At 36.4% G+C, this 19,085-nt stretch overlaps 1 protein-coding gene across 11 annotated transcripts in view; it reads left to right on the forward strand.

Annotated features, from left to right (window-relative positions):
• EYA1 (EYA transcriptional coactivator and phosphatase 1) overlaps positions 1-19,085 on the forward strand; it is a 172,369-nt gene that overhangs the window by 91,529 nt on the left and 61,755 nt on the right. For all 11 annotated transcript variants that reach the window (XM_041769380.1, XM_041769377.1, XM_041769379.1 and 8 more), the window contains 2 exons: positions 1,576-1,715; positions 3,033-3,116. In XM_041769380.1, coding sequence (XP_041625314.1) covers positions 1,576-1,715; positions 3,033-3,116 — 224 coding nt within the window. The remainder of the gene's footprint in view (positions 1-1,575; positions 1,716-3,032; positions 3,117-19,085) is intronic.

Here is a 19,085-nt window from a genome sequence, read left to right on the forward strand (position 1 = left end):
CCTAATTTTCTATAAAACATGGAAGGCAGATGCTTGGCTTGGAACATTTGAGAAGATGCCACAGTCTTCTGCCTCTGCAAGAAAACAATCTAATAGGGATTTGGAGAATGTTAAACATGGACCAGCCAGCACTGTATTCTGATTGTTCCGTAAGATGGGTTAGCTCAAAAATGCATATAACTACATAAGCTGACATAGTAAGTGGAGTTGTTTTGGATTTTCTGGCCATAATTAACTAATAGGCTTGTAAGGTATTGTAATGATTTCTGAGTATAAGGATCACATTGCTGGTATATGTGATAAAGTTTGCTGGTCTTATTTCCTATGGCAAAGGACATGCAAAAAAGTCTCATCTAAAAATAATAGAAATCTGTTTATATTTTAAAATTAAACAGCTGTAGGGCTGTTCTATGTGATTTAGAAATGGAATTTACTCTGTCAAAGTCTATTCCTATCCAGTGAAATTCCTAAGTCTTAAACTTACTGAGACCATGTGGTTTGACACATGGCTAGCCTTGTTGGCACAGTCAAGAATGATAGTATATAATAAAGGCTACTAGGTATTCACCTGTCCTCAATACTTTTCTGTTTGGTGAAATGCAATATCAGCATCTCAATGAAAATTATCATTCCTTATATCAGCTTGAGAGATTCCAACCCATATCTAGTAGAGAAATCTGGCAGAGAGTTTGGGGTGGAGAGGCAGCACACTGGCACATCTGGAATTTGGGGAGATAGAAATTGTCTGATGGGTGAACTCTTAGAAGAAGAGACTATAAGGGGTTTTATTCATTGTGGAAGCAGGGTAAGAGTGTCCCCCCTTCAACTCCACAACCACTACTCAGCCATTCCTCTAGCCAATTGGAAGTTGTTCTTTATTTTGTAGTTTCTATATAATTACTTCCATGATTTCTCTGAGTTACCCAGGTGAGCAATTTTAATGTGCTGTTTGAGATTTTTTTGGTTCAGAGACTAAAGTACTGGAAGAATCCGTGATGAATGTTGTACAGAGTATGGGCAGTGCTCATATATCTGGTCTTCCTTATCTTGCCACTCCCTTGTTCTCACATAAAAGGAGAGAGAAAAGGGAGGTTTTGAAATGTTCAATGAAAAATCTGCCTGCTAATTTGTTTTTTCCTGCCATAGAGTTGATTTTTCTTTCTCTGAACCAAAAACCTTTTTGTAGGTCGGCGAGGGGCTGGTAAGGCACATGTATGAACCTCTCAGTATGGCCAGGCACTATTTTAGAAAGGAAGACACAAGTGTGGAAGTGGGGATAGGGGAGCTTTGTCTCATCATGGAGAACCACAAAGAAAAACTAGGCAGCTTACTACAAGCTGCTGTCTTCCACCCTCAATTTAATTTTATTCATTTCTGATCACACATTCTTTCAAAAGAATGGATTCTTGGAATCAAATATCTCATAAATTATTTACCAGTGGAAGTAAACGTAATGAAGATGAACAGAATGAAATGTGTTTTACTTTTCAAGCTTCTCCATGAATCAAAACAAGGTTGATCTTGACACCAGGGTAATAGAACCAAAAGATGAAAGATCTTCCTGTATTTCTACAGAGTACAGTACAATCCACAGCCCGTCAACACCCATTAAAGACTCAGATTCTGATCGATTGCGTCGAGGTTCAGATGGGAAGTCACGTGGACGGGGCCGAAGAAACAATAATCCTTCACCTCCCCCAGATTCTGATCTTGAGGTATGTCATTGCCAATGCCCTAGTAAATAACAAGGTGTCCTGGTAGTTAAATGGTGGTTCTGTATACCTGTAATGTAAATGGCCATCAAGATGCCCAAATGCTTTGTTACTGCTTTCTTCTCTATATCATAAGTAAAGCATTATTTTCTTTTTATTATCACCTATAGGTAAAAATAATTATTTATGTTTTTTTCTGCCGTTTTAACTACATGTAAAGCATCTGGTTATTTCTTTCTAATATAGTGAATTATATAATTTTGCTTATACAAAATTCTCTTATCTTGCTGTCATTGACATTTTAATTGAGTAAGTATCATACTAAAAACGCTTACTAAAGTCCACTTTGAAAATTGGACACGTTTATATATGTTGAGAAAGGAAAAGCTGGGATATTCTAAACTGAAATGGTAGTCATTTTATGAGACCTGTTTTGGTCGAGTTCAAAAGCAGGAGGGATTAAATAAAACCTTGAAGGGTAGATTTCATAGCCTTGAATCCACTGCAGTTAAGTTTCTGGGTTTTGCCTAATGAAATCTGATGGTGGAAAACATGATTATTTTGGCCAAAAAGATGGAAATTTCCCAGAAGAACCTATGTGTATGAATATATATACTGGTATGAGTGGAAAGAGGAAGAAGAAAAGTAGGCTTGGGAAGCCTTTGTGGTATCTCAAAGATGTTTTTGAAGTGAATTCCTTCAAATCCAATTCCAGATACCCCAAGTGTGTCAAGAGCATGTGTGATGTGTCTGCTTATATTGTTAACTATCTGTAATCTGAAGAAAACGAGGCAGGAGTTCATGCATAACCCATCCATGTGATAACAATCATAAGGTGATTAGATGATATGAAGTTTTAAATTTTATGTGCAGGTTTTTAATACCTACCTTGATAAAAATAAAACATAAGATTCACTATTTTAATGCTTCTTAATAAGTAGAGAAGAGGAAAGAAAAATGGAATGATTTTTTAATTGATTGGCCCTTCTCTATCTCAAGAAGTTATAAACTAGTTTTAGCTCATTATTCATTTTTTTCAGAATAAAGAACTGAGAATCTACTTCAAAGTAGAAAGGACATTTATTATTGCTTGCTCATGTTGGTGTTGATGTCACTAGTATAATTAATATAATTACCTGAGGTTATGTACTCTGGAGAAAAGCTGGGGGATACTCTGGAACAGTTGTATTTTAAAAACATAGTAAATTCAGATTTTTCCTTGTCTTCTATTTCAAGACTGCTTATTTATGCTGAGGTTAACTGAATAACAGGTTTCTTCAACCAAAGAAAAGATATATTGATTCAGTTCTTCTTTTGTAGAGGGTTTTCATCTGGGACTTGGATGAGACAATCATTGTATTCCATTCCTTGCTTACTGGGTCCTACGCCAACAGATATGGAAGGGTGAGTACCAAGAGACATCAGTTTTTAATTTCTTTAGAGTAAATATGCCTAGAACTGAATTTTTTGTCCAGATGGGAATGTGGTTTAACTGTAAATAATCTAAAATATGAAAGAGAGAACAACTTAATTTATTGATATATTGATATAGTCAAATATATATGCAAGGCAAAAACATATAAATGAACAAAAGGAGATTGTTTTTAGGTCCTTAAAAATGAGGTAAACTTTATGCAATTAAATACATACTTATTTCAGACTCTAATGAATAAGTGTTTGAATACTATTCTAGGATGAAATATTAAAATATAGATGACATAAAGATTTTGTATTTTTTATATGCACTGTTCTTTTACTTTTTCATCTGCAACATATTCATGGAGCAAGTATTTTACATGTTATTGTCTTCAGTGATTAACAGTGTTAGTATTTTGCTTTCAAAATACCTGTTATGAGTGTCTTTATAAATCCCTTTGCTATGAGGCTATATTTATGTGAATGGTATGTAAAATTGGGCCTAGAATGACCATAGAACAAATACCTCTATGTCTGAGTTGTTATAATACTTGGTGTGGTAAGTAAAAAGGAATATTACAGACCACCTTCTACAAGTAGGAATTCAGCCTCAATGTTCTGCTTTTGGGCTTCTCCAAAACCTTAGAAATTCTTTTTGGTCTATTCCTTGGTGGTTTCATAAACCTTTCCCACACAAAAACCTTATTATTTAAAGTAGCCCTAGGTAATTTCTGAAGTTATCCTGTGAATATGGTATTTCTCATTTTTTTAATCTTTAAAGAAATCATAAGTCTTACATCAGGTTCAGAGCCTTAGGAACTGAATTCTGTGTCTTGGTGACTCCAGGTGTTTATCACAATTAAATTTTAAAAATGATACCCACAAAATGTGCATGCTGTCATTACAGTATTTATCCAGGCACCCACTCTTTCAACAAATATATATTGAATGCCTGCCATGTAGGTAGAGTTTGGCAGTGAAAGTTGAGGAATTATCAGTTGAACTTAACAGTGCAACTTTCATTCTCATAACCCTGAAGTTATACCTAATACCCCCAAAAAAGCCTGGAAAAAATGCACATTTGTAAGAGCGAGAATATTCTAGAATATGCCACCCTTTAGATTTCTCTTTAGAAATAAGATATCTGTAAAACACAAAATGCCCCATCTAATTATTGTTAGATGTTTATAAGAAGACAGTGAACAAAAATACAGCATGATTATTAAGAAAAAAAAAAGCCATTAGAATCAATCATTCAAAGAAAGTCTCTACTTTGTGGCTACCACATAATAAGGATTCAATAAATATTTGCTGTGGTGTTTTTTATATTCTTCCTTCTATGAAGAATTACTACGAAACTAATATTTCTACAAAACTACTACTAGAAATTAATAGCTAAAATATCCATGTGTAATTAGTAGGAGGAATTCTGAAGATCTTCTTAACTGAAACATTTTAATGTCCCTACAACTAACTCCTAGGAAAGCAAGCCTTGGAACTCACACAAAATCATTGAAAAGAGCATGCACTTAGAACACCAGCTTTTGAAAACCATCTAGAAAGTATTGAGTCTTTGAAAGTTTTTGCACTAAGGGCCAGATTGATGCAATGAGAGTTGATAAGGGCTCTGTTCACCACTGAAAGGGGTCAGCTTCGGGTAAGGTAGTGAGCATCCCATGACCCAATGACCTGATGTCAGTCCCTGGCCATAAATCATTGGTTTACACATGGAATTCACACCTAACCTAGAAACCCCTGGCAGCTTAGAGTTTTTCATTCGGATTCTCAACAATATCTAAACCAAATATTACAATAGCACAAATTTTATTTTTAAAAGTGTCCACCATTAGTATTTTGAGGCCTCATCAAATGGTATTTTGTTAGTTTAGTTTTCTCATACAAGAGTGTGTGATAAAAAGTTTTATCTCATATAATTTCTAAAACCAAATATGAGTGATCTGAAATATTTAAATGTAAGTTAACCATTCATTTATAGGTTAACAGGGGTTGGGGAGAAAGTAACCTCAGAAAGCTTGGTTCAGGAAGGTCTTCCTGAGCACAACTTTGAACCCGAGGTCAGACTAAAAGGTTGGTTGAGAATGTAACCATCAAGAGAAAGAGAGTTCTAAGCAGAGGAAGGTAGTGAGCATGAAAGCAGGAAAGGGTTTGATATTTGAGGGACAGAGAAGTGAATGTGGGTGAGCTGAGTGACGAAGATGCAGAGTTAAGATGTGGGCTGGGATGAGAGCAAGTACAAGCCATGTCAAGAAGGTCAATCTCATTGCACATGCCATAGGAAGTCACTAGAGGACTTCAAGCAAGAGCATGAGACGATCTGACTTAGATTATTTTGGCTGAATGTGGAGAACCAATGGTGGGGAAAGAGGGTTGGGGAAAAGAAAAGAGGTATTAGGGGTGACTTGATGTATTAGCAGTAGAGATGGAAAGAACTAACTGGATTATGGATTCTATTGCAAATAGAGAAATAGAATTTACAAAGGATTCCATTTGGACTGGTGGGCAGTAATAGAGATGAGTGAAAAAAAATTCCCAGGTTTTTGTCCTAAGCAGCTGGGAGGCTAATCGTGTATTTGTTGAGAGGAGGAAGACATCTCTTGGACCAGGCAAGAAGGTGGATGGAAGGTGAGCCTGGGACATACGGGAATGGACAAGCCTTCAAATAACAGGTTTAATGTTGACAGTACACAGCTCAGGATCGGAAGGTCCTCAGACACTTTAAATCTGATTTCACCAGAAATGTTTGTGAATACCTTCTTTGCAGTGAACACCTGTTGGCTCAATGCTATGAGGCATCCCTTCTGAAGACACATTGCTGAGGATGTTGAATTGTAGCTTGAAGCATGCAAGGAAGCTTGCTTAATGTTCTCTTTATTAGAGAACTTCAGAGTCAGGAAGAATTTGTTCTCAAATTTGTTCTCAAATGTGTGATTCAACAAGAATTCTTCTAAACAATGATAACAACCAAGCTGATCCCAATACCTTGCCTCCCTTTCATTCCTTTCACTAAGGAGAGAAGTCTTAAAGCAGTTGAAGGGCAAGCCTTCTTTCTTGGAACACAGTTTTGGTGGTGTCCCTGAGCATTGTTAAGGGAGCATGTGGTTGGGCCTTACTCTCCAGGCATATAAAGAAATGAATGCCTGACAATGTGATAGCTGTTCTGTCTCTATGGGAACCAGATACTTGAGAAGTAGCTTAGTCACAGTAGCTTAGGCAACTCAATGAGTAGGCCATTCAGTAAGAGGATATGGGATCTGGTTGATATAATGCAAAATTAGGGCATGTTACAGCAATATGTACAAAAAAGTTTGAGAATGTCCCACCTTCCATGTAATCCTAGCTGTGGGAAGCAGGCATGTTGGGCATTATAAGGAAGTGTTTTATAACAAAGGTGATGGGAACAAAAAGAGGGTGCTTGGTACATGACAGGTCTGGCTAGCAAAGAGAAAAGAAAGAGCGTATTAACAGAAAAATGAAGTCCATGAGTGTGTTACCATAAATTAGGTTGTTAATAATGTCTGTCCTAGGGTTTTGTTTAATGCATTTTTAAAGGGGCTTTCAAACTAATCTATATCCCCCAGTTTTGCTGAAGAAAACTAGTCTTGATTTTATTTTCATTGAATGTTCTCTTTTAACTAGACAATATAATTCTGTTGTTAATTTCTATCCACATACCCCAAACTTATGTTTCAAGTAAGTATTGTGCTAATGTCCTCAGCATAGTTCCTCTCTTATGGGATGGCATCCCAAGATATTTATAGTCAATGGCTTCATTGTTTCAATACTTTATTTTTATTGTTGCTTAACACCTGTGTCTCAGATGGATTGGGCCAGAACAGGTCCTAAAGGTAATGAGCCTCACCCCTCATTTTACACAAAAACTTAAACATGAACACTTAAGACAGCATAAAGCTTAGCATTTTTGACTGTAGGCCCTACTTATGAAGAATTTCCTATGTGCTAGTACTTGCTCAATTCACCAGTAGTACTCTGAAACTATTACCAAACCCATTTTACAGATAAGGAAACTCAGGCTTGGAAGGGTCTAGAGACTAAACGTCTGACATAAAGTAAATACTGATTCTGTTTTAATGTAGTTGAAGCTTGACTGTCAAAAACCAAAACAACCAACAAAACAACACTTTGAATCTGGCATAGTGGCCAGGGAGTAAGTAATATGTGGTAGTGTCTTTAAATTTATGAATTACCAATATGAGATCCACCTGTGGTGAAATAGAAGGCATCACATTTGAATTCATATATGATCTAGACTCAAACCTAAGCTCTGACTTTTCAGTTCTTTGACCCTGGGTAAATTTTTTATTCACACTGAGCTCCAGTTTCCTCATCTATAAAACTGGATACTTGTCAAATTGTTTTAAGAATTCAGTTGGGTCAATTATATCTCTCAGTAAAGCCAGGAGAAGAAAGATCTAAGTTGTGAAATTAAAGGGCCCATCATTGTGTCCTATTATAACAATAACCCAGTAATGAAAACAGCATATGTCACTAATTGATCTTGTATCTGCTGTCTAAACATTTGTTTTGTAATGCACCAGGCTTCTAGAAGGATGCTAGTCACCAGTGTGAATTTAAATCAACTAAGCCTCCCTAGTGAGTGTATACTGTAATCATTTAGGACATTGAGCAGAGAAAAAAATTGACAGCAGTTGAGTGAGCCAATTTTATTAGAACACTCCTGTTAACCAGTAAAGGTTGCTCTTCTTACCTTGTTTCAGAGTGAAACACTAAACTCCAAAATCTTTTGAGGGATGATCCTCTTCTGTGGTGGCTAGTAAAGATGCTGAATTATTGGCATGGCACCAAAGTAGTCAGACATGCAGTGTCCTCCTTAGATTATACAGGATCTGGTTACTTAGAATAATCTCTCTTTAGGAAGCTCCAGATCAGAGATTGGGAAATATTTATTAGCTGACCCTTTACCAAAAATGAAGGCTTTGTGGACCATATGCCTTCATAACTGCTCATTTCTGCCTTAGCAGTGCGAAAGCAGCCACAGACAGTAGGCAAATAAATGGATCTCTATTCCAATAAATCCTTACTTATAATTCCTAAATTTGAATTTCATGTAATTTTTGTATGTCATGAAATATTTTTCTTCTGTTAGATTTTAAAAATCCAGACCAAGTGTCTAAGCCAGTAATTGACAGACCATATTCCATAGGCTAAATCTGGTTCATGGCTTGTTTTTGTAGGGTTTCAAGCTAAGAATGTTGTTTAAATTTTCAAAGGGTTATGAAAAAGAAGAAGATGTGTCAGAGACTTTTATGGACTGCAAAACCTAAAATCTTTATTGTCTGTCCCTTTAGAGAAAAAGTTTGCCTACATCTACTCTAGATCATGCTCTCAACTTTGTGGTGATTCATTTGCTTCTGTCTTTCAGGACATCAGGAAAATTCAGTAACACACACACTGTGGCCAACTAGATTGTAAACTTAGTGCAGGTGTTGTATGTCTGTATCTGGATCCCCAGTGAAGCATAAGCCAGCACATGAATTTGCTAGGGTAGGTGCAGTGGCTGTAACAAATAGGCCCAATATATCATGACAATAGAAATTTATCATTTTTAGTGGCCTCAAGTGGATCTTCCAGTTTGCTTGGTTTAGGCAAGGATTGGTAGTGCAGATCATGGTTGTACCATTACACCATATAGCTTCTGAGGCTTCTGTGATCATTGTCATGAGCTTTCTACCCCACAGGGTGAAAAAGCAGGGGAGCATGAACGGGAGGCTATACAGACCAGGCTTAGAAGGGGCACATACTTCTGTTCACATAGCCCAGTGCAAAGGAGGTGGGAAGTATATGTAGCCTGTCTGTGTGCCCAGGAAGAAACAGAGAGTGAGTTTTGGTGGACAGGTGGCAGTAGCCACCACAGTTCTCAGTGAAGAACTATTTGATTAATAATGAGTGAAACCCAAAGCACACTTTCCACCGCAGCAGAGTGGTGCCCAAAGGCTATGTGACAGATGTGCCAAAGAGTAATGAGTGGCCAGTTCAATCCCAGAGCATGGTCTCCTGATTTTATTTTCTTCTTTGTATATCAATACCAAGTGCAAAATGATGAAATAATTTATGGTTCCAGGTCCAACTTTTAGATACCGTGGGATGACAAAGAATCTAAACTCAAAACAAAAAGCTTTTTTTTTTTTTTTTCATTTTTTTGTTTCAAAAAGACAGTGTTTTTGACTATCAGAGGGCTGTCCAGCTGAAAGATCCTCCTTCATTCATTTTTTTGTCCTTATCTTGCCAGTTCTCTTTCTGACTGCCAGCCTTTTACCCCGGACAGCAAGTAAAATGTGTATTCCTGCCTCCTCCTTGAATATGGCCTTATTTTTCTTCAGACCTGTGAAAGGGAATGCAGTGAATGAACACAAATCACAGCTTTCCAGCCACAAGGCTGGCCTGCCACCGCTGGCATTGGACCTTCCGCGTTCTGTGGCCTCAGGAAGGCACCTCATATCTGAGTCTCACTTGTTCTATTTCTACCTTCCCATCTATAAGATGAAAGGAATCCCAGCATTACTGGGAGAACAATGTAAACCCTATAGAAACATACTTAGAGGCACTCCATAAGTAAGAGCTTTTGCTTCCCCAGGGATTCAGAGAAAGGAGTGGGCAGTGGGAAAGGCAGTATTTTGTTGGTGCAGGTAGCAGAGAGGGAGAGGTAGAGGCAGAGCATAACCATGTAGGGGAAGGATAGGCAAAGTGGCTGGAGATCTATAAAATGTATTTAGAGGGTCAGAGTGGCCGAGGATGAGTAGCAGAGAATTTATTGAAATGGTAATAAAAATATTGTACCTTTGTTGAATTTATTGAAATGGTAATAAAAATATTGTACCTTTGTTGAGCTTTTATAGTTTACACACCTGTCTCACATTTATTATCCAACTGATTTCTAACCTTTTTTTATCCCAGTGGAGAAATGTGTCTCAGAAAAATTAAATGAACAGCTCCAGAAAGCACATCTATTAACCGACAACAACAGGAACAGAATCTAGTCTTGTGATTGGTTCGTTGCCCTCAAAGAAGGGCTGGAGGGAGCATTGAGTGTCAAGATTTTGTGCTGTAGGTGTGGGGATGCCATGAACGATAGTGGAGGAGCGTGATGGAATTGTACAATTTGGAAGATTAGCCCGATAGCAGAATAGATCATCACAGTTCTCCTGGTAGGAAGTAATAAAGGCCTAAGGAAATGGCTGTAACACTAGGAAAGAGAGAGATAGGAGAGTGGTTACAAATGAAATTTAGGTAGGTCTTTTGATTGGATTAGCTGTTTAGGCTTTCGTTGGCACCGCGTGGGTCCCCCTGTGTCGAGGCCAATTTGGCCAGTTCTGCTCTGGTTTTATTCTTCTTCCTCCCACTTTGTACCACTTCTTGGCAGTTGCCTCATGTTTGGGATTCGTTGGGCTTTCTCCACAATCAAAATTAATCTTTGGAATGGTGAAGCTCTTTTTCTTATTTTCCACGTGGGTATTATTTTCATGATGTTGAAAGGGAGTCTCTTAAGGAGAAAATTAAAGTGGTTGGGTGTCACATATCTAATCAGTAAAAATGACCTGATTAGCCCCACCACAAGTTTGGGTTTGGTTTTGTTTTGTTCTTTTTAATCATTCAATCAGTAGTTCAACCGTGGTTTATTTTTCACGTGTATACACTCTCTCATGGTGATCCAGAGTATTTCTTAGCTGGCATTAGAACTACACCCAACTCCTAAAACTTGGCATTTTAGGCCAGCTGTTCAGTGATAGGAGTTTCTAAAATTGCAAAAAGTTAATATTCCATTGATGGTATTGATGACTGTAGACAGGTGGAAAGCAAACAGTGGAGACTTTGGGTCTCCCAGGTTATATAGATCACTTACATAACACTTTCAGTGATATTTTTTAAAAAGAAACAACATTTTTGCATAATTTTTTTTCTTCTCTCAGATAAGGAAGCTAATTTTCCTAATCTTATCTTTAATCCTTCCCTTGTGAGCAACCAGCATGGGGCCTTAAAAATAGGCCCCTCCTGTACTCAGAGTGCCCATTCCTGTTTTTCAGCTTCTTTTCCCCCACCAAAACAAAAGATCCTGAATGAGAATTTATTTTAAATGACATCCAGGCCTTGTTTGTGGCTGTAATGTTAGCATTCTAAATAAGGACTTGTTGAAAGAGTCCAAAACATATTTTTGCTTTCATTTGGTGGATGCTGCCCAAAGATTTGTTGTCAGTTTGAGCATACTTTACAAGATTTTCACATTGACCAACAAATCCTCATAAACCTGTCTACAATGTTAGCATCACACCTCACTGGGCCACTACAACAGAGTAATTGCTTGCCAAGGGAGGCTTAGCTGCCCACATAGGATCAGTGCAGATATAATTTAGGAACCGTATCCTTTGTTCTACAAATTCAAAATCTAAGTACCATATCCTGAAGAACTAGTTGAACTTTTGAAATGGTTGAACCATCTTCTAGTAACTCTTTCTAGCCTAAGGTTAATTCTTTAAACAGCAATCTTTAAAACATATTCTATTTTTTGATCCAAAGAAGAATAGCATTGCTAGGAGTCTGTGTAGATGTGGTCTCATAGATGTAAGGGATACACATTCAAAAAAGAGAGATGCAAAAGACATTAGGCATATATTTAAAATGTGCTTATAAATTGAAAGTAGAATAGATAAAAATTTAAAAGTAATATTAACTTTTTTTTTTTTTACTTTCAGAAAAATAAATCCCCAACACCATAGGTACTTTGTAGAACTAAATTACTAATTAAAAATGCTATAGCTATCTAAAATTGGAACAATAGGGGTGCCTGGGTGGCTCAGTCAGTTAAGCATCAGATTCTTGGTTTCGGCTCAGCTAGTGATCTCAGGGTCCTTAGATCAAACCCATGTTGGGTTTTGAACTCAGTGTGGAGTTGCCTGGAGATTCTCTTTCTGGCTCCTTCCCACTCTGTTCCTCCCCACCACCTGAAAGAAGAAGCAAGGGAGGGATCGAGGGAGGGAGGAAGGAAATAAGGAAGATAAATCTTTAAAAAATTGGACCAATGACTTAGGTATTAAAATATCTCCTTGGGGGGCAGCCCAGGTGACTCAGTGGTTTAGCGCCACCTTCAGCCCAGGGCGTGATCCTGGGGACCCAGGATCGAGTCCCACATTGGGCTCCCTGCATGGAGCCTGCTTCTCCCTCTGCCTGTGTCTCTGCCCCGCCCCCCTCTCTCTGTGTGTCTGTCATGAATAAATAAATAAAATCTTTAAAAAAAATTTCCTTAGGATCTCAAAGAATTTAAATTCGATGAACATTCCATTACCTTTTGTGTTTGCTTAGTTTATTTTACCAGTAATTTTTTGCTTTTCAGTTAAGAAAAATGAGATACTAAAAGAAAAGAAATAAAAAGGCAAATATCCCAGGGTATGTCAGTAGGAACCAGAGTTACATTAAAAATAGGAACAATTTGGGGGGCATGTGACTCTTGATCTCAGGGTCATGAATTCAAGCCCCATGCTGGGTGTAGAGCATACTTTAAAAAACTTTTTTTAAATAGGAACAATTTTTTCTCTTAATGTTTTATTGCTATATCTAAGCAATAAAGAAAAATTACTTCCTTATTAACATTTGGTACTATTTTTAATTGTTCTTATAGTAAAACTGAAATGATATGGTTATTTTCTTTGGACTGTACATGATCTGATGTAACATTTGACATTTGTCATATTTTTAAATCAAAACTAAAAATCTAGGGATGTATCTTTTAATACCTAAATAAAAGGAAGATATTTTTATAGTTAGATGAATGACTAGTTTTAATATTTCTAGGGAAAGAAGGAAGTATTTTATTTTTATACTCAGAAACATTCTAGATCCTATTCTAAAACCCCAAGAATAGATAAACAGGTTTTCTTTAAACTTTCTATCTTGAGGCTTAAAGGACTATGGATACTCTGAGACATTCTGAGAAGTAGAATTTGTAAGAAAGTAAATGAATATGGGTTGAGAAAATCATTTTAAGTCAGATTCAGTTCTGTGTGTGTGGGGGGGGGGTGGAGGGTGTGGGAGTGGTTCATGTTTGGCATTAAAAATAGATTAAATTGCCATGTGAAGCAAGGGAGTGAGAATTGAGGATGAGTGTGTATTACCCTCCAAATATTTTTTGTAGCATTTACTTAAAAGATAGTTAAGATCGAATATCATGTACAGAGGCGCCTGGGTGGCTCAGTCAGTTGAGTAAGTCATGGTTTTGGCTTAGGTCATGATTTCAAGGCTGTGAGATCAAACCCCACATCAGGCTCTGTGCTCGGCAGCAAGTCTACTTGAGACTCTCACTGTCTACCTCTACCCCTCCCTGTGCTCACACACACATGTGCTCTCTCCTTCAAATAAATAATCTTAAAAAAGAAAACAAATATGTACAAATAATGGAATTAGCAATGCAATTATAACTATAATATTTCTTGACATAAACAAAATAATCTGAGAAGCATGAGCTTCAACCTGGTCACTGGAATAAAGCAACAGTTGTGTAAGAAATTACCCACTGCTCCCCATCAGCAGGCACATGGAGGAATTGACCACGGAGCCCTATTGGCTAGAATATTCTGCTAATACTATGTGGTGTCCATGCTAGGACTACCCCAAATTTAAGACTCTATCAAAAGAATTTGTCATAACAGAAGGCCCTCGGTAACTTATCCTTCTGGCAATAGTTTAGTTATGGGTAATTATCACTGAAAACATCCATGAAATAATTCAGAAAATTGTACTACCAAATGGCACCCTTCTCAAGTTGCACACACAGAACCTACTATGTTATACAGGCTGCAGTACCCAAGATACATACCTGGCTACCCACCCTTCTCTTACTTGAGACACCATTTGTTTCCTGGCCTGACACTACTGAGTCATTCAGAAAGTCAGTCTTTCATAACTTACTAAACGAATACATAGCTATGGTATGTATTTGTGTATATGGTATAATGTATAAATATTACATAGTATATGCATATAGCACATATATATAACAAATATATATATAGTATATATCTGTAATATAGTATGCATTTGTATGGTCTAGTAGTGCCAGCCACAATTTGTGCCTTCACAGAGCTTATAAATTAATAAAGGGGGCTGTTGGGAGAGAAGGAGTGACTCTCCAACAGTAATCTCTCACTGGGGCAAAACCGTTCTGAACTAATGCCACTAGAAATCCACAAAGAGTGAAACCACAAAATGTCCAAAGGAATGACAATATTACAAAAGAAACAAGTCTCCGTGTGTTATTCGTGACAAGTGTTCTCCAGTAGCTATGATCACTTCACTAGTAAGAAATAGCCAATAATAGGATGTTAGATGATAACACTAGTATTGTGGATCAGAAAGAAAAAAAAATAAGGATCTGCAGGAGCTGTACAACCAAAACATAAATGCCAGAGGCTCTAAATGAGATGCTTCTAGGGTTACTGCTATTCTTAAATTACACTGGGAATTCTTCTTTGCAGCCGATCAGCGTTGCAATGTGACACCACTATTCCTCCGTGTATGAGACGGAGGTCCTGTGGCTTCAATTATAAATGTAGGAGTTCCTCTGGTTTTCTGGAAAAGAACATCCCATGTGATAAAAATTAGTGGAGTTAATACAGGCAAAGCAGTGTCTGACATAGATTCTTGTGTATATTCTAAAGCTTACTTAAGCCTGGGTAAGGATTACCAAGCAAGGCCTAGCACCTTCTTTTCAATAAACGGTGTGTGCTGAGGAACTCTGTAAGGCTTTTGCAGTTTGCCTTAAAAAAAAAATTTTGTCTTTGACATTTTAAAAGTATGGTTTGAGTTTACTTTAAATTTTCAAAATAAATATCCATAGTTTCATCAACAAAAGACAGCCAATCTTACCTTGGCAAATGTTTTTTCTATATTAAAAAAAATTTTCTTATGCTAACTTCTAAACATACACAAAAGTAGGTGGGATAGTATAATGAAATTCATTGTAACCTCTTTAAACTAACAGTTGTCAAATCCTAGTTAATCTTATTGTATCTGTAACCTCACCACATCCCTCCCCTGCTCTGTCCTATGATTATTTTTGAAAGCTGATCCCAGATATGTTACTTAATTTGTGTATATTTCAATATGTATTTAAGACTCCATTAAAGGAATGTTTTTAGAATAGAAATAGTAGATGGTATCCAGCACTTTAGCCATCTAGCAAATTAGCAGTAATTTCTTAATGTTATAAAATGTATAATCAAGTTATATTTCTCCAATTCTTATTAATTTTTAAGTTAAAGAATGATAAAATACATATAATGTAAGCTCTACCTTCTTAGTCATTCTTTAAAACATTTTTAAAAGATTTATTTATGTATTTTAGAGAAAGAAAGAAGCAGAGTGAGAGGGAGAGCATCTCCAGCAGACTTCCCGTTGAGCACAAAGCCCAATGAGGGCCTTAATCTCACAAACCCAGAGATCATGACCGAGCCAAAACCAAGAGTCCAGTGCTTAACTGATTGAACCACCCAGGCACCCCCTTAGTCATTTTTAAGTGTGTAGTTCAGTAGTAGTAAATACATTCATATTGTTGTACAAACCAGTCTCCATAACTTACTGAAAGTCTATACATTAAATAACTCATACTGTCTCTATGATTTTGACAGCACTAAATACCGCATACAAGTAAAACCATACAGTATCCATCTTTTTGTGAATGATTTATTTCGCTTAGCATAATGTCTTCAGGGTTCATTCATGTCGTATGCATGCATCAAAATGTCCTTCCTTTTTAAGACTGAATAATAATATGCCATTTATATGGGTATATCACATTTTAGGTTATTCACCCGTCATTGGGCACTTCTTGGGTTGCTTCTACATTTTAGCTGTTGCGAATTAGGCTACCGTATGTATGGGTGTACAGATACCTTTTTCTTATTTTGCTTTATTTTTTGTACACCTGAAACTAATATGTCAACTATATTTCAATTAAAGGTTTTAAAATGCAAATACCTTTGAGACCCTGCTTTCAATTATTTTGGGTATATACCCAGAACTAGAATTGCTGGATCAGGCAGTGATTCTATGCCTAAATTTTTGAGAAACCGCCATACTACTTTTCATAGGAGCTGTACCATTTTATGTTCTCACTAACAGTGTATTAATATTCCATTTTCTCCATATGCTCATCAACACTCATTATTTTCTGTACTCCGCCCCCCTTGTTTGGTAGTAGCCATCCTAATGAGTGTGAAGTGGTATCTTATTGTAATTTTGATTCATGTTTCCCTAATGATTAGTAATATTGAGCATCTTTTCTTTTGCTTGTTCTTTGGAAGAATATCTATTCAAGTCTTTGAATTATTTAACAAATTGTTTATTTAACAAATTGTTTTTTTGTTGTTGAATTATAGGAGTTCTTTATACATCCTGGATATTAGCCTCTTATCAGATATGTGAGTTGTAAATATTTTCTCCCATCCCGTGGGTTGACTTTTTACTCTTTGATGCATAGAAGTTTTCAGATATGGTCTAATTTATCTGTCTTTTCTGTTATTGTTGATGCTTATAATATCTAAGAAGTTACTGCCAAATCCAGTATCATAAAGCTTTTTCTACAAAAGTATTATACTTTCACCCTTAAATTTAGGTCTTTGATCCATTTTGAGTTAATTTTTATATATGGCATAAGGTAAAGATCCAACTTTGTTCTTTTGCATTTGGATATCCAGTTTTCCCAGCACGATTTGTTGAAAAGACTATCATTTCTGCATTGAATGGTCTTGGTACCCCTGCTGAAAATCATTTGACCATATGAATAAGAGTTTATTTCTGGACCCTCTTATATTCCATTCGTCTATATCTCTTTCTTTATATCAGTACCACCCTATTTTGATTACTGTAGCTTTATAATAATTTTTGAAGCCAGAAGTGTGAGACCCAACTGTGTTCTTTTCCAAGATTGCTTTGGCTATTTAGAGTCCTTTGAGATTCCATTTGAATTTATGATGGATTTTTCCATTTCTGCAAAAAGTGCCATTGAGAATTTGATAGACATTGCATGAAATCTATAAACCACTCTGGGTGCTATTAACAAGTCTTCCCATTGGATGTCTTTCCATTTATTTGTGTCCTCTTTGATTTCAGCAACATTTTCGTAGTTTTCAGTGTACAAGTTTTTTGCATACTTGGTTATGTTTATTTCTAAGTTTTATTCTTTTGGTGCTATTGTAGATTAAATTATTTTCTTAATTTCTTTTCTGGATTGTTCATTGTTAGTATATAAAAATGAAACTGATTTTTGCATGTTGAGTTTATATACTTTAACTGTACTGAATTTATTTATTCTAATAGGTTTTTATGTATATGTGTGGAATCTAGAGTTTTCTACATATAAGATCATGTCATCTGCAAACAGATAATTGTATTTCTTTTTCTATTTGACTGCCTTTTAATTCTCTTTCTTTTTGACCTAATTGCTTTGGCTAGGATTTCTAGTACTATATGAAGTAGAAATGGCAAAAGTGGGGCATTCTTGTCTTATTGCTGATCATAAAGGAAAAGTATTCAGGCTTTCATCTTTGTACTGTTACCTATGGGCTCTCATATATGGTCTTTACTGTGTTGAGATAGTTTTCTGTCCCTTGTTACTAGTTTGTAAGGTGATTTTCTCCAATGGTTTTACAAATTTAAACAGCTTACTGTATGTCTCTCAAGTGTCTTTTAATCTGTAGATTCTCACTCAACCCTTTTTGCTTTTCTTACCTGTGTATTTCTGTTGAAGTAACCAGGCCATTGGTCCTGTACAATTCCTGCAACTCTTCATGGAGAAATAAGAGTCATTGTACAATGAAATTCATTGTAATAAATTTTCTTCATTACATCTCCATTGCGTTCCTTTGTCATGTATTTCGTGTCCTCTGTATTTCCTGGAGCTAGATCCAGAAGCTTAATTAGATTGAGGCTTGATTTTGGGGCGGGGGGGATGAAGGCTTCATAGGTGGATATATCCTTCCAATAAGAAGAACATGATGTCTGGTTGCTGTCATTTTTAAAACTTCAGGATTCTGGTTAGACACTCTCCTTTAGTAATTTGGTTAGACAGTTCTTACTTATCCTATATATCCTTTCTTCTTGGCTCAAAGATAGTTGATAAGGAAGGAAGAAACTCAAGAGTTATGTGTTGGGGGGGACAGGTAGTTAAACTATAAATCCATTAATTCTGCAAGTATACACATATATACTGTCAGAAATAAAATGACGATTCTTGTTGCAAATATCTAAGCCATAATTCTTTTCGGTGAGGCAAAGTTTTAAAGTGAATCTAAACCACTTCCTTACTTGAGATTTTCCCAAATATCTCTTCTTAAATAGCTCTCCAGTATTTCTGAAGATGCTTTATTAAGGCTTCCTGGTCACTTCTAGTGAACAGAGAGGTAATCTCAGTGGCTCCTGCTGAGTAATCTGGCAGGTGCCACATTTCTTTATTATCCTTTCAGTGCCATGGTGAATTTTAGTTGATCAGACCTAGTTTCAAGCCAGTTTACTAATGTGGTTAAATCTATAGATGTGCTTGATGTTTGGCAGCTAATTTTAAAGGTAAATCCAACTGTCCTCCTTAAGGCTTGAGTTTAGCTTTAAGCTTTTTCTCTGTAGGTGGTTTCCTTGCAAATCTCAGTATAAGAATAATACTTAACAGAGGTTTATGTATAATGTGTATAACATGTAATCTTGACTTGGAAGTAATTGACCAATTTACATTAGGAAAAGAATGTCCACATCATGGAGCTGAGGAATGGAATACCTTTCCCCAGGAGTCAGTCAGATGATTCAATCAAGAGTTGCTATTTTGTGAAAAAACTGATACTAGAAGACCCTACTTTTCTTTTTTACTGTGGTAGCTAAAAATAATATGTTGATATTCTTAAAGTGCTTCCACCATTTATC

The sequence above is a fragment of the Vulpes lagopus genome, chromosome 9, assembly GCF_018345385.1.
Source record: "Vulpes lagopus strain Blue_001 chromosome 9, ASM1834538v1, whole genome shotgun sequence".
NCBI lineage: Eukaryota > Metazoa > Chordata > Mammalia > Carnivora > Canidae > Vulpes > Vulpes lagopus.